This window comes from Oncorhynchus keta, chromosome 21 (genome assembly GCF_023373465.1).
Source record: "Oncorhynchus keta strain PuntledgeMale-10-30-2019 chromosome 21, Oket_V2, whole genome shotgun sequence".
NCBI lineage: Eukaryota > Metazoa > Chordata > Actinopteri > Salmoniformes > Salmonidae > Oncorhynchus > Oncorhynchus keta.
Genome location: NC_068441.1, coordinates 44,000,206 through 44,016,426, shown reverse-complemented (window position 1 = coordinate 44,016,426; position 16,221 = coordinate 44,000,206). Strand labels below are relative to the sequence as shown.

General features: G+C 44.0%; 1 protein-coding gene across 3 annotated transcripts in view; it reads right to left on the bottom strand.

Moving 5' to 3' along the window:
* Window positions 1-16,221, bottom strand: part of LOC118378351 (TOX high mobility group box family member 2-like) — a 278,978-nt gene that overhangs the window by 27,597 nt on the left and 235,160 nt on the right. For all 3 annotated transcript variants that reach the window (XM_052473985.1, XM_052473987.1, XM_052473986.1), the window contains one exon: window positions 1,763-1,843. In XM_052473985.1, the coding sequence (XP_052329945.1) occupies window positions 1,763-1,843 (81 nt within the window). The remainder of the gene's footprint in view (window positions 1-1,762; window positions 1,844-16,221) is intronic.

Here is a 16,221-nt window from a genome sequence, read left to right as displayed (position 1 = left end):
CAGTTCCTCAGTCAGTTCCTCAGTCAGTTCCTCAGACAGTTCCTCAGTCAGTTCCTCAGGCAGTTCCTCAGACAGTTCCTCAGTCAGTTCCTCAGACAGTTCCTCAGTCAGTTCCTCAGTCAGTTCCTCAGTCAGTTCCTCAAGCAGTTCCTCAGACAGTTCCTCAGTCAGTTCCTCAGACAGTTCCTCAGTCAGTTCCTCAGACAGTTCCTCAGTCAGTTCCTCAGTCAGTTCCTCAGTCAGTTCCTCAGTCAGTTCCTCAGTCAGTTCCTCAGACAGTTCCTCAGTCAGTTCCTCAGTCAGTTCTTCAGGTAGTTCCTCAGACAGTTCCTCAGGCAGTTCCTCAGTCAGTTCCTCAGGCAATTCCTCAGTCAGTTCCTCAATCAGTTCCTCATTCAGTTCCTCAGTCAGTTCCTCAGTCAGTTCCTCAGGCAATTCCTCAGTCAGTTCCTCAGTCAGTTCCTCAGTCAGTTCCTCAGTCAGTTCCTCAGTCAGTTCCTCAGACAGTTCCTCAGTCAGTTCCTCAGTCAGTTCTTCAGGCAGTTCCTCAGACAGTTCCTCAGGCAGTTCCTCAGTCAGTTCCTCAGGCAATTCCTCAGTCAGTTCCTCAATCAGTTCCTCATTCAGTTCCTCAGTCAGTTCCTCAGTCAGTTCCTCAGTCAGTTCCTCAGTCAGTTCCTCAGGCAATTCCTCAGTCAGTTCTTCAATCAGTTCCTCAGTCAGTTCCTCAGTCAGTTCCTCAGTCAGTTCTTCAATCAGTTCCTCAGTCAGTTCCTCAGGCAGCCTCAGGCAGTTCTTCAATCAGTTCTTCAGGCAGTTCCTCAGTCAGTTCCTCAGGCAGTTCCTCAGGTGGCAGAACCAGGAGCCACCATACTAAGCAATGCTCACTCATGCCTCCACACACACACAGACACACACAGACACACACACACATGAACATGCATACGTAAGAACGCACATAGGTATATACACCCTCGCTCATGCACACACACAGACACACACAGACAAACACACACACACACACACACACACACACACACACACACACACACACACACACACACACACACACACACACACACACACACACACACACACACACACACACACACACACACACATGAACATGCACACACACACACACACACACACACACACACACACACACACACACACACACACACACACAGAAAGATATACACTCACACAGACAGACACACAACACGCACACACACACACAGACACACACAGACACGCACACCGACACACACACAGACACATGAACATGCATACGTAAGCACGCACATAAACATATACACCCTCGCTCATGCACACACACAGACACACACAGACAAACACACACACACAGACAAACACACACAGACACACACACACACACACACACACACACACACACACACACACACACACACACACACACAGACACACACACACACACACACACACACACATACACACAGACAGACACATACACACACACGTGTGTGTTTCTGTGTGTGTGTCTGTGTCTGTGTCTGTGTGTGTGATCATGTCTGTGTGTGTGTGTCTATGTGTGTGTGCATGTGTGTGTGTTTGGGCCCTAATTTTCACTGTTCTCTTCAAAGCAAACACACATAAACCTTCTCCAGCAGCCCCTACCCCAGGAGGAGAGAAGAACTCTCCATCTAATTTATTATCTCTTATATCACCACTGAACCATGTTTATCAGAGACTTAACCCCGCCCCCCCCTCCCGCCATTACCTTGGTAACCAGAGTGGCTCGGTACGTGGCCAGGGCTTTCAGGTACTCTTTCTTCGCCGCCTCTGTTTTCCTCTTGTAGCCCTGCGAGAGAGAGACAAACAGCAACAAAGCAGTGGTAAATGACAAGGCGCTAAGCTAGGCTAAGCATTTTAAATGACATTTTGGTAATTTAGCAGACACACATGAACAAATACTCCAGTATATACTATGATATAAATACTATAGTATTCACTGTAGTGTTTTTGTGGCCTTTCCTGAAGTACTCACTCTAGTATTTACTGTAGTATACTGTAGTATTTACAGTTAACTATAGTATAAATACTGTAGTAAAATAAAACTGTAGTATATACTATATTATACAACGGGTGGGTCTAATCCTAAATGCTGATTGGTTAAAACCACATTCCAGCCAGTGTCTATACCACAAGTTACCACTGGCTAAATCTATGATGTTAAAATGCCTATTTATTCTGTTCCATTTGACTGCGCAATCCAATGTCTCATCAGCCCAGCCAGGTACTTTATAAACTTGATCTCCATTATAAAAAGCATCTGGAAATGATCTCACATTTCTTTTAGACCAGGGGTGTCAAAGTCAAATGGACGGAGGGCCAAATAAAAAATTTAGCTACAAGCCGAGGGCCGGACTGTTCGAATGTTCATTGAAAAATGTTTAAATGACGCATATAGTCTAGTGAACCTAATTGAACCTACTGAAAACCTAACAAATATATTCCAATATGATCAGATAAATAAAGCAATATTTTCTTATGCCTCTGTCAGTAATCTTTAATTTTCAACAGACACAAAAGACAAATTTCCTTTATATAAAAATCCCCATAACATGAACATTAAATGAAAGAAACCGGTATTCAAGGCACCATCAGTAGCCTATATTTTCTATTTTAGCAAAAGTGGGCTAAATTTACTTCAAAGAAAAAAACAATAATAGCAATTTTCTATCATCCACTCAACTGAAATATTTTTAAAATATAATTGGATTGAAATACAATAAAATAAAGTGCAAAAATCTATTAATCAAAAACAACACTTTGTTTAAGGAGAAGTAACATGCAGTGAAAACAAATATTAAACTTTAACTTTTAAACTTGAACTGAGTAAAAACTCTAAATATGTGATTGCACAGTAATGTTCACTTGTTTGAGGTTGAGGGTGATACTTGGTGGTGTCCCATCTTTTCCACAAGTTCATCAATGTTCGGGGTAAGGCTCTGAGCTGAGGAAATCCTCAGAATTGAGTGGAGGTGTTCAGCAGTAAGTCGACTTCTGTGTGATGTTTTGTTCAAGTTCATCAAAGAAAACAGTTGTTCACACAGGTATGTGCTGCCAAACATAGACAACGTTTGAGCAGCCTGGATGCGCAGCTGGGGCATTGTGTCGGGAGGAAACGGGCGAACTCCGCAGCACCCACTGCCGCATATTTTGCCCTCAGTGCATCATTGCATTGGAGGTCAATCAACTCCATTTGGAGGTTTGGTGGTGAGCTTTCCACGTCAACAGCAAATGGGTTACCGAGCAGTTCCAACCTGCTTTTTTGTGCTTCAAAGTCAGCAAATCGGCGTCGAAAGTCAGCGGCAAGCATACCTATTTTATCAGCCAACTGTGCGCTTGGGAACGCACTGGTAGAGAGCTTCTCTTTCATGGTCTGGCAGCTGGGAAAGTGGCTCAAATTTTCTTTCCGCATCTGCGTCTCCCACAGAGTCAGTTTGGTTTTAAATGCCTTCACTGTACTGTACATATCAGAGATGACACGATCCCGACCCTGCAGCTGCAAGTTCATTGCATTCAGATGACTCGTAATGTCACACAGAAAAGCCATTTCACACAGAAACATTTCGTCTCGGAGTTGTGTTGTGTCTTTCCCTTTGCTGTCCAAGAACAGACAAATCTCCTCACGAAGCTCGAAACATCTTTGAAGCACCTTTCCCTGGCTTAGCCATCGCACCTCTGTGTGATAAGGCAAATCACCATGCTCCGTTTCTAACTCCGTCAGAAATGCCTTGAACTGGCGGTGATTCAAACCTTTGGCTCTGATAAAGTTAACTGTGCGCGTGATGATGCTCATTACATGCTCCATTTTCAAGGCTTTACCGCACAACGCTTCCTGGTGTATGATACAATGATAAGCTGTCAGCTCACCTGTCGCGTTTTCCTCTTGCATCTTTTCCCGTATCTTCGCCACCAGTCCGCTCCTGTGTCCACACATCGCAGGTGCTCCGTCGGTTGTCAAACCCACGAGTTTTTCCCAAGGCAGCTCCATCTCATTTACACATCTTGACACCTCTTCATACAAATCATGCCCCGTAGATGTGCCATGCATAGGACGTAAAGCCAAAAACTCCTCTGTCACGCTTAGGCTGGAGTCCACTCCGCGGATGAAAATTGACAACTGGGCAATGTCAGAAATGTCGGTGCTCTCATCCACAGCCAAGGAATATGCAATGAAATCTTTTCCCTTTTTCACAAGCTGCTCTTTTAGATTGATGGACAACTGGTCTACTCTCTCGGCAATGGTGTTTCTGCTCAGACTCACATTTAAAAAGAGTTGCCTTTTTCTGGGCAAACTTCGTCACAAACTTTAATCATGCAGTTTTTGATGAAATCCCCCTCCGTAAATGGCCGGGCTGATTTAGCGATCTCTTCTGCCAAAATAAAACTGGCCTTGACAGCAGCCTGGCCTTGTGATTTGGCTTTTTTGAACAGAGCCTGTCGAGATTTGAGGCCTCGTTTTAATTCCTCTGCCTTTTGTAGCCTTTGTTCCATGTCCATATTCTTGTTTTTGTCCGCGTGTTTCGTTTCATAATGTCGTCTCAGATTATACTCTTTCAGTACCGCCACACTTTCTCCACACAGAAGACACACAGGTTTTCCAGCTACCTCCGTGAACAAATACTCCGACTCCCACCTTGTTTGAAACCCCGGTTCTCAGTGTCCACCTTCCGTTTTGCCATTTTTGATGGGTATCTGAAAGTTAATTTTACTGTGATGCTGACAACTGCTGTGCCAATAAATATTGAAATGAAGCAGCCTACTGCTCGGTGCGTCACCGTTGCATTGTGGGAAATGTAGTATTGGTGCGTGTAAAAGATCTGCGGGCTGCCGGCTTGCTGCGGTCTGCGGGCCGGTTCTAATAATAAATCAAGATCATCCCAGGGGCCGTAAAAAACCTTCTCGCGGGCCGGATGTGGCCCGCGGGCCTTGACTCTGACATATGTGTTTTAGACTAACATTCAGTTTTCAACAGCGATTTGTATTGGCTAGCTACCAAGCAAGGGATACGAACGTTGCCAGTCAGTATGGCAATGGAACATTTAGAACGAACGACTGGGTCGCATCCATAGATACAGAACAAAAAGTCTGAACAACTGGGTCGCGACTCTAGCAACTGAACCGATAGAACAAACGACCAGCCGGCTTGGGTAGCAACCCTAGAAATGTTATGAATAAATTAATCAAAATATCGTTTTTAATTCAAATTTGTCAATCATTATTTGAATAGGTTGGTAACCGGCTCTACAATAGTGATAATGCCCTTAAAGTGTTTGGAGGATATATTGGCATGGTTTGCCATCCCTCGGTTTCTTCTCGGGCCTAACAACACCCATGCCAATATATCCTCCATACACTCCATACACATTTGCACACACTGTACATATATTTTTCTATTGTGTTATTGACTGTACGTTTGTTTATTCCATGTGTAACTCTGTGTTGTTGTTTTGGTTGCACTGTTTTGCTCTATCTTGGCCAGGTCGCAGTTGTAAATGAGAATTTGTTCTCAACTGGCCTACCTGGTTAAATAAAGGTGAAATAAAAATAAATTTAAAAAATGTAAACCGGCTTCTTGGGCATTATCACTTAAGTAATTACTGTAGTGTTTTTTGCATATGAATGTAGTATTTACTATAGTGTTTTTGTATATGAATGTAGTATTTACTATAGTGTTTTTGCATATGAATGTAGTATTTACTATAGTGTTTTTGCAAATTAATGTAGTATTTACTATAGTGTCTTTGCAGATTAATGTAGTATTTACTATAGTGTTCTTGCAGATGAATGTAGTATTTACTATAGTGTTTTTGCAGATTCATTGTCACGCCCTGGTCTAAGTATTTTGTGTTTTTCTTTATGTATTTGGTCAGGCCAGGGTGTGACATGGGTTTTTGTATGTGGTGTGTAGCTTAGTGGGATTGTAGCTTAGTGGGGTGTTCTAGGAGAGTCTATGGCTGTCTGAAGTGGTTCTCAATCAGAGGCAGGTGTTTATCGTTGTTTCTGATTGGGAGCCATATTTAGGCAGCTATATTCTTTGGTTGTATTGTGGGTGATTGTCCTGAGTGTCTTGATGTCCTTAGTCTGTGTTAGTTTGCACCAGTTAAGGCTGTTTCGGTTTTCACTACGTTTATTGTTTTGTAGAGTTTGTGTTTTGGATTTGTGTTACGTTGTGTAAATAAACATGGATCACAATATACGCGCTGCAGTTTGGTCCTACTCTCCTTCACCATTAGAAAACCGTGACATTCATGTAGTATTTACTATAGTGTTTTTGCAGATGAATGTAGTATTTACTATAGTGTTTTTGTATATGAATGTAGTATTTACTATAGTGTTTTTGCAGATGAATGTATTATTTACTATAGTGTTTTTGCAGATGAATGTAGTATTTACTATAGTGTTTTTGCAGATGAATGTAGTATTTACTATCGTGTTTTTGCAGATGAATGTAGTATTTACTATCGTGTTTTTGCAGATGAATGTAGTATTTACTATAGTGTTTTTGCAGATGAATGTAGTATTTACTATAGTGTTTTTGCAGATGAATGTATTATTTACTATAGTGTTTTTGCAGATGAATGTAGTATTTACTATCGTGTTTTTGCAGATGAATGTATTATTTACTATAGTGTTTTTGCAGATGAATGTAGTATTTACTATAGTGTTTTTGCAGATGAATGTAGTATTTACTATTGTGTTTTTGCAGATGAATGTAGTATTTACTATAGTGTTTTTGCAGATGAATGTAGTATTTACTATAGTGTTTTTGCAGATGAATGTAGTATTTACTATCGTGTTTTTGCAGATGAATGTAGTATTTACTATCGTGTTTTTGCAGATGAATGTAGTATTTACTATAGTGTTTTTGCAGATGAATGTAGTATTTACTATAGTGTTTTTGCAGATGAATGTATTATTTACTATAGTGTTTTTGCAGATGAATGTAGTATTTACTATAGTGTTTTTGCAGATGAATGTAGTATTTACTATCGTGTTTTTGCAGATGAATGTAGTATTTACTATCGTGTTTTTGCAGATGAATGTAGTATTTACTATCGTGTTTTTGCAGATGAATGTAGTATTTACTATCGTGTTTTTGCAGATGAATGTAGTATTTACTATAGTGTTTTTGCAGATGAATGTAGTATTTACTATAGTGTTTTTGGTTTATTATCTTTATCACTGACGTTTTCTCTTTCAGGAAACCTACTGGAGAAACGCGAAAAAAGCAAATTTTCCAGATGAGCAAGACTGCAGTCTGAACAGATAGTTCAGAGCTTCTACACTTTTCTACAACCTGTAGGGAACACAATATATGGTCTATATTTGGCATATAGGTTTCTAACTTATAGGTGTCACAAATTGGGATATGGGGGAGGGGGGATGGGAAGTTTATATGTAAATGATATGCTCTAGTATTTACTATAGTTAAGTGTTTTTCTGGACATTATTGTAGTGTTTACGACAGTTGTTACTACAGTTGTTTTTTCCCCCAGATAATACTGTAGCATTTACTATATCAAAATCAAATCAAATCAAATGTATTTATATAGCCCTTCGTACATCAGCTGATATGTCAAAGTGCTGTACAGAAACCCAGCCTAAAACCCCAAACAGCAAGCAATGCAGGTGTAGAAGCACTATACTATTCTAAAGAATACAACACCATTTTATAGTAAGTACTACACATGATTAAGGGATACTACAGTGTGTAGTGTAGTATTCTGCAGTAGACTACGGTTTACTATAGAATTCTATAGTAAGCACTGTAGTATTGTATAGTAAAAGGTAGTATTTTTTAAAAATGTGGTTAGACTAAAATCACTCTGTTTTCTTGTTGTTGCCCTGCGTAGACAAACAGAAACAAAGCAGTGGTCTGTTTTTTACATACATTTTCATCATTTAGAAAATGCTCTTTTTGAGGCTAGGCATTTTACATACATTTTCATCATTTAGAAAATGCTCTTTTTGAGGCTAGGCATTTTACATACATTTTCATCATTTAGAAAATGCTCTTTTTGAGGCTAGGCATTTTACATACATTTTCATCATTTAGAAAATGCTCTTTTTGAGGCTAGGCATTTTACATACATTTTCATCATTTAGAAAATGCTCTTTTTGAGGCTAGGCATTTTACATACATTTTCATCATTTAGAAAATGCTCTTTTTGAGGCTAGGCATTTTACATACATTTTCATCATTTAGAAAATGCTCTTTTTGAGGCTAGGCATTTTACATACATTTTCATCATTTAGAAAATGCTCTTTTTGAGGCTAGGCATTTTACATACATTTTCATCATTTAGAAAATGCTCTTTTTGAGGCTAGGCATTTTACATACATTTTCATCATTTAGAAAATGCTCTTTTTAAGGCTAGGCATTTTACATACATTTTCATCATTTAGAAAATGCTCTTTTTAAGGCTTGGCATTTTACATACATTTTCATCATTTAGAAAATGCTCTTTTTGAGGTTAGGCATTTAACATACATTTTTATCATTGAGAAAATGCTCTTTTTAATGGCTAGGCATTTTACATACATTTGTATAATTTAGAAATGCTCTTTTTAATGGCTAGGCATTTTACATACATTTGTATCATTTAGAAATACTATTTTTAATGGCTAGGCATTTTACATACATTTGTATCATTTAGCAGACACTCATTTTTAAGTGCAGGGCTAAAAGCCCTGGGGTCCTGTTCAGGAGGGTGTTACAGAACTTTCAGATAGAACAGAACAGATTGTCTGTCAGGTTGAATGGAGGATTTTGTCTGCAACATTCTGAACTTTTCACCACACTGAATTCAACTCTGGTCCCTGTTCCTTCCCAACCTAGAAGAAACAATATTTGACTCAATGATGCATATGGTATCAATACCATGTGAACCACTGGAAAAAGAAACATCCCATTCAGTTTTGTGTTGTTTTTCCCACAGTGATGGAATATGTCTGAAGAGGATGTGCAGTTGAGGAAGAGAGGAAGGAGGAGAGGGATAACAGGGGGAGACATGGCGTTTAGAGAGAGAGAGGGGTATGATGAAATAAAGGTAGAAAACACCATTTGCCACTGCATTTCGCTACACCGTTTTTGCCTCCATTGAAGCAACACATCGCTAAATTAGAGTTGATGTCCCATCAAAGCATCTAGACGAGACAAATTCCAAACAGCATTAGGCAATAGACATCCGCCGAACAAACCTCAAATGATACACGTTCAGAAGGGGAATTCAGGTTAATATAATACCGTGTCAGTCATGTGGGGTTGCCAGCATTTGCAGAGGGTGAGACTGAGGCCCCTGTTCCTTTTTGATGGTGAGAAAACAAGAGTCCATCCTTAAATGGATGAAAAATCCCTTGCCTACGTCCCAAACAACACCCTATTTACTAAATAGTGCATTACTTTTAAGTACAGTAGTGCACCGTGTAGGGAATAAGTTGGCTTTCTTCCATGCACATTCCCGCTCTTGGATTCTCTAGGGAGTCCTTCTACAAAATAGACTGCATGAGCAGAGAGAGGATAATTAAAGTTCTCTTCATAGAGTTCTTACAGACAGGTCGTTCTCTGATAGAGATGGGTCAGAATTACCATTAGGCATTCATACGTTGCAAATGCACACAGACAAGCTAGCAACGAACACATGGATGCGCTCACATCTGAAAGACACAGACACACACGGTGGATAAGACACACACACACACACACACACACACACACACACACACACACACACACACACACACACACACACACACACACACACACACACACACACGCACACACACACGCACGCACGCACGCACGCACGCACGCACGCACACTTGCACTGCAGCCTTCTATAGGGGGAGTAAAAAGAGGCTTTTGCTGATAGGCTGATGTTTATCCTCCCATCTCAATCATATATCTGCATTATTCTATTCTCTCCCTCTAATGACATGAACTTCAAAATAGAGCAGAGGGAGGAGGAGAGGAGTGACCATATATGGTGATGTGCCATCATTTGTTTCCACATTACAAATATTCATATCGAAATCTGTTAATATATACAGAAACATCTGGACATATATCTTAATCCTAGAACAAAAAAATTGAACAGACTGTGATGATATTTCTGGGTTGGAAGTTGCAACCTTAGCTCCTCAGCCCTTAAATAATGATAGAGCCGGCGCTGCCTATTTAACGAACCCCTAAGTACTCCCAGCAGCTTTCATTTCAAATTAATTTAACACAGCTAATGATTCGTCCGACGACGGATACTTTTAAATAAATTACCATGCCTAAGGATTCTCTAATTATTCCAAAGTGAGTGGATTCATTAGCGATTGAAGCCGTCAGAGGCAGCAGGTCGGGATGAATTAGAAATAACAAAGCTTCAAGGGAGCATATGCCACGGTCGTAATCCTGACACGGGGGGGTGTCCCACAAGAATTAGCCAGTAATTGTACCTTAATGAAATCTTCTTGTTTGATAACCAGTTAATTATAGGAGACAATAACTCCTGAACCCTTGCCGACACCAACTGAGTGATTACCCCCACGATCTCCCCCATCTCCCCCACAAAGAAGATGGAGAGAAAGACAGATAAGGGATAGACGGAGGGAGAGACAGAGAAGAGATAGACGGAGGGAGAGACAGAGAAGAGATAGACGGATGGAGAGACAGAGAAGAGATAGACGGAGGGAGAGACAGAGAAGAGATAGACGGAGGGAGAGACAGAGAAGAGATAGACGGAGGGAGAGACAGAGAAGAGATAGACGGAGGGAGAGACAGAGAAGGATAGACAGAGGGAGGAGAGGGAGAGACAGAGAAGAGATAGACGGAGGGAGAGATGGAGAGAAGAGATAGATGGACGGAGGTTAAGAGAGAGAGAAGAGAAGAGAGGGAGACGAGAGGAAGAGACAGAGAAGAGATAGATGGAGGGAGAGACAGAGAAGGGATAGACGGAGGGAGAGAGAGATAGGAAGAGACAGAGAAGGGATAGATGGAGGGAGAGACAGAGAAGGGATAGACGGAGGGAGAGACAGAGAAGAGATAGACGGAGGGAGAGACAGAGAAGGGATAGACGGAGGGAGAGACAGAGAAGAGATAGACGGAGGGAGAGACAGAGAAGAGATAGACGGAGGGAGAGACAGAGAAGAGATAGACGGAGGGAGAGAGAGATAGGAAGAGACAGAGAAGGGATAGACGGAGGGAGAGACAGAGAAGGGATAGACGGAGGGAGAGACAGAGAAGAGATAGACGGAGGGAGAGACAGAGAAGAGATAGACGGAGGGAGAGACAGAGAAGGGATAGACGGAGGGAGAGACAGAGAAGAGATAGACGGAGGGAGAGACAGAGAAGGGATAGACGGAGGGAGAGACAGAGAAGGGATAGACGGAGGGAGAGACAGAGAAGGGATAGACGGAGGGAGAGACAGAGAAGGGATAGACGGAGGGAGAGACAGAGAAGAGATAGACGGAGGGAGAGACAGAGAAGAGATAGACGGAGGGAGAGACAGAGAAGGGATAGACGGAGGGAGAGACAGAGAAGAGATAGACGGAGGGAGAGACAGAGAAGGGATAGACGGAGGGAGAGACAGAGAAGGGATAGACAGAGGGAGAGACAGAGAAGAGATAGACGGAGGGAGAGACAGAGAAGAGATAGACGGAGGGAGAGACAGAGAAGGGATAGACAGAGGGAGAGACAGAGAAGAGATAGATGGAGGGAGAGTTATGGAGAGAGAGAGAAGAGATAGACGGAGGAAGAGACAGAGAAGAGATAGACGGAGGGAGAGACAGAGAAGGGATAGACAGAGGGAGAGACAGAGAAGAGATAGATGGAGGGAGAGTTATGGAGAGAGAGAGAAGAGATAGACGGAGGAAGAGACAGAGAAGGGATAGATGGAGGGAGAGACAGAGAAGAGATAGACGGAGGGAGAGACAGAGAAGAGATAGACGGAGGGAGAGACAGAGAAGGGATAGACGGAGGGAGAGACAGAGAAGAGATAGACGGAGGGAGAGACAGAGAAGGGATAGACGGAGGGAGAGACAGAGAAGGGATAGACGGAGGGAGAGACAGAGAAGGGATAGACGGAGGGAGAGACAGAGAAGAGATAGACGGAGGGAGAGACAGAGAAGAGATAGACGGAGGGAGAGACAGAGAAGGGATAGACGGAAGGAGAGAGAGATAGGAAGAGACAGAGAAGGGATAGACGGAGGGAGAGACAGAGAAGGGATAGACGGAGGGAGAGACAGAGAAGAGATAGACGGAGGGAGAGACAGAGAAGAGATAGACGGAGGGAGAGACAGAGAAGAGATAGACGGAGGGAGAGACAGAGAAGGGATAGACGGAGGGAGAGACAGAGAAGAGATAGACGGAGGGAGAGACAGAGAAGAGATAGACGGAGGGAGAGACAGAGAAGGGATAGACGGAAGGAGAGAGAGATAGGAAGAGACAGAGAAGGGATAGACGGAGGGAGAGATAGAGAAGAGATAGACGGAGGGAGAGACAGAGAAGAGATAGACGGAGGGAGAGACAGAGAAGAGATAGACGGAGGGAGAGAAAGATAGGGAGAGACAGAGAAGGGATAGACGGAGGGAGAGACAGAGAAGAGATAGATGGAGGGAGAGACAGAGAAGGGATAGATGGAGGGAGAGACAGAGAAGAGATAGATGGAGGGAGAGACAGAGAAGAGATAGACGGAGGGAGAGAAAGATAGGAAGAGACAGAGAAGGGATAGACGGAAGGAGAGACAGAGAAGAGATAGACGGAGGGAGAGAAAGATAGGGAGAGACAGAGAAGGGATAGACGGAGGGAGAGACAGAGAAGGGATAGACGGAGGGAGAGACAGAGAAGGGATAGACGGAGGGAGAGACAGAGAAGAGATAGACGGAGGGAGAGACAGAGAAGAGATAGATGGAGGGAGAGACAGAGAAGAGATAGATGGAGGGAGAGACAGAGAAGGGATAGACGGAGGGAGAGACAGAGAAGAGATAGATGGAGGGAGAGACAGAGAAGAGATAGATGGAGGGAGAGACAGAGAAGAGATAGACGGAGGGAGAGAAAGATAGGAAGAGACAGAGAAGGGATAGACGGAGGGAGAGACAGAGAAGGGATAGACGGAGGGAGAGACAGAGAAGAGATAGACGGAGGGAGAGACAGAGAAGAGATAGACGGAGGGAGAGAAAGATAGGAAGAGACAGAGAAGGGATAGACGGAAGGAGAGACAGAGAAGAGATAGACGGAGGGAGAGAAAGATAGGGAGAGACAGAGAAGGGATAGACGGAGGGAGAGACAGAGAAGAGATAGACGGAGGGAGAGACAGAGAAGAGATAGACGGAGGGAGAGAAAGATAGGGAGAGACAGAGAAGGGATAGACGGAGGGAGAGACAGAGAAGAGATAGACGGAGGGAGAGACAGAGAAGAGATAGACGGAAGGAGAGAGAGATAGGAAGAGACAGAGAAGGGATAGACGGAGGGAGAGACAGAGAAGGGATAGACGGAGGGAGAGACAGAGAAGAGATAGACGGAGGGAGAGACAGAGAAGAGATAGACGGAGGGAGAGACAGAGAAGGGATAGACGGAAGGAGAGAGAGATAGGAAGAGACAGAGAAGGGATAGACGGAGGGAGAGACAGAGAAGAGATAGACGGAGGGAGAGACAGAGAAGAGATAGACGGAGGGAGAGACAGAGAAGAGATAGACGGAGGGAGAGAAAGATAGGGAGAGACAGAGAAGGGATAGACGGAGGGAGAGACAGAGAAGAGATAGATGGAGGGAGAGACAGAGAAGGGATAGATGGAGGGAGAGACAGAGAAGAGATAGACGGAGGGAGAGACAGAGAAGAGATAGACGGAGGGAGAGACAGAAAGATAGGAAGAGACAGAGAAGGGATAGACGGAAGGAGAGACAGAGAAGAGATAGACGGAGGGAGAGAAAGATAGGGAGAGACAGAGAAGGGATAGACGGAGGGAGAGACAGAGAAGGGATAGACGGAGGGAGAGACAGAGAAGGGATAGACGGAGGGAGAGACAGAGAAGAGATAGACGGAGGGAGAGACAGAGAAGAGATAGATGGAGGGAGAGACAGAGAAGAGATAGATGGAGGGAGAGACAGAGAAGGGATAGACGGAGGGAGACAGAGAAGAGATAGATGGAGGGAGAGACAGAGAAGAGATAGATGGAGGGAGAGACAGAGAAGAGATAGACGGAGGAGAGGAGGAGAGACAGAGAAGGGATAGACGGAGGGAGAGACAGAGAAGGGATAGACGGAGGGAGAGACAGAGAAGAGATAGACGGAGGGAGAGACAGAGAAGAGATAGACGGAGGGAGAGAAAGATAGGAAGAGACAGAGAAGGGATAGACGGAAGGAGAGACAGAGAAGAGATAGACGGAGGGAGAGAAAGATAGGGAGAGACAGAGAAGGGATAGACGGAGGGAGAGACAGAGAAGAGATAGACGGAGGGAGAGAAAGATAGGGAGAGACAGAGAAGGGATAGACGGAGGGAGAGACAGAGAAGAGATAGACGGAGGGAGAGACAGAGAAGAGATAGACGGAAGGAGAGAGAGATAGGAAGAGACAGAGAAGGGATAGACGGAGGGAGAGACAGAGAAGAGATAGACGGAGGGAGAGACAGAGAAGAGATAGACGGAGGGAGAGAGAGATAGGAAGAGACAGAGAAGGGATAGACGGAGGGAGAGACAGAGAAGGGATAGACGGAGGGAGAGACAGAGAAGGGATAGACGGAGGGAGAGACAGAGAAGAGATAGACGGAGGGAGAGACAGAGAAGGGATAGACGGAGGGAGAGACAGAGAAGAGATAGACGGAGGGAGAGACAGAGAAGAGATAGACGGAGGGAGAGAAAGATAGGAAGAGACAGAGAAGAGATAGACGGAGGGAGAGAAAGATAGGGAGAGACAGAGAAGAGATAGACGGAGGGAGAGACAGAGAAGAGATAGACGGAGGGAGAGAAAGAGAGAAGAGATAGAAGAGATAACGGAGGGAGAGAAAGATAGGGAGAGACAGAGAAGAGATAGACGGAGGGAGAGACAGAGAAGAGATAGACGGAGGGAGAGACAGAGAAGGGATAGACAGAGAAGAGATAGACGGAGGGAGAGACAGAGAAGAGATAGACGGAAGGAGAGAAAGATAGGAAGAGACAGAGAAGAGATAGACGGAGGGAGAGACAGAGAAGAGGACAGAGAGGGAGATAGACGGAGAGAGAAAGATAGGGAGAGACAGAGAAGAGACAGAGGAGGGATAGACGGAGGGAGAGACAGAGAAGGGATAGACGGAGGGAGAGACAGAGAAGAGATAGACGGAAGGAGAGAAAGATAGGAAGAGACAGAGAAGGGATAGACGGAGGGAGGAGAAAGGGAGAGACAGAGAAGAGATAGACGGAGGGAGAGACAGAGAAGAGATAGACGGAGGAGAGAAAGATAGGAAGAGACAGAGAAGGGATAGACGGAGGAGAGAGAAAGATAGGGAGAGACAGAGAAGGGATAGACGGAGGGAGAGACAGAGAAGGGATAGACGGAGGGAGAGACAGAGAAGAGATAGACGGAAGGAGAGACAGAGAGAGACAGAGAAGGGATAGACGGAGGGAGAGACAGAGAAGAGATAGACGGAGGGAGAGACAGAGAAGAGATAGAGAAGGAGAGAGAGGAGGGAGAGACAGAGAAGGATAGACGGAGGGAGAGACAGAGAAGGGATAGACGGAGGGAGAGACAGAGAAGAGATAGACGGAGGGAGAGACAGAGAAGAGATAGACGGAGGGAGAGACAGAGAAGAGATAGACGGTGGGAGAGACAGAGAAGAGATAGACGGAGGGAGAGAAAGAGAAGAGATAGACGGAGGGAGAGACAGAGAAGAGATAGACGGAGGGAGAGAAAGATAGGAAGAGACAGAGAAGAGATAGACGGAGGGAGAGACAGAGAAGAGATAGACGGAGGGAGAGAAAGATAGGAAGAGACAGAGAAGAGATAGACGGAGGGAGAGAAAGATAGGGAGAGACAGAGAAGAGATAGACGGAGGGAGAGAAAGATAGGGAGAGACAGAGAAGAGATAGACGGAGGGAGAGAAAGATAGGGAGAGACAGAGAAGAGATAGACGGAGGGAGAGACAGAGAAGAGATAGACGGAGGGAGAGAAAGATAGGAAGAGACAGAGAAGAGATAGACGGAGGGAGAG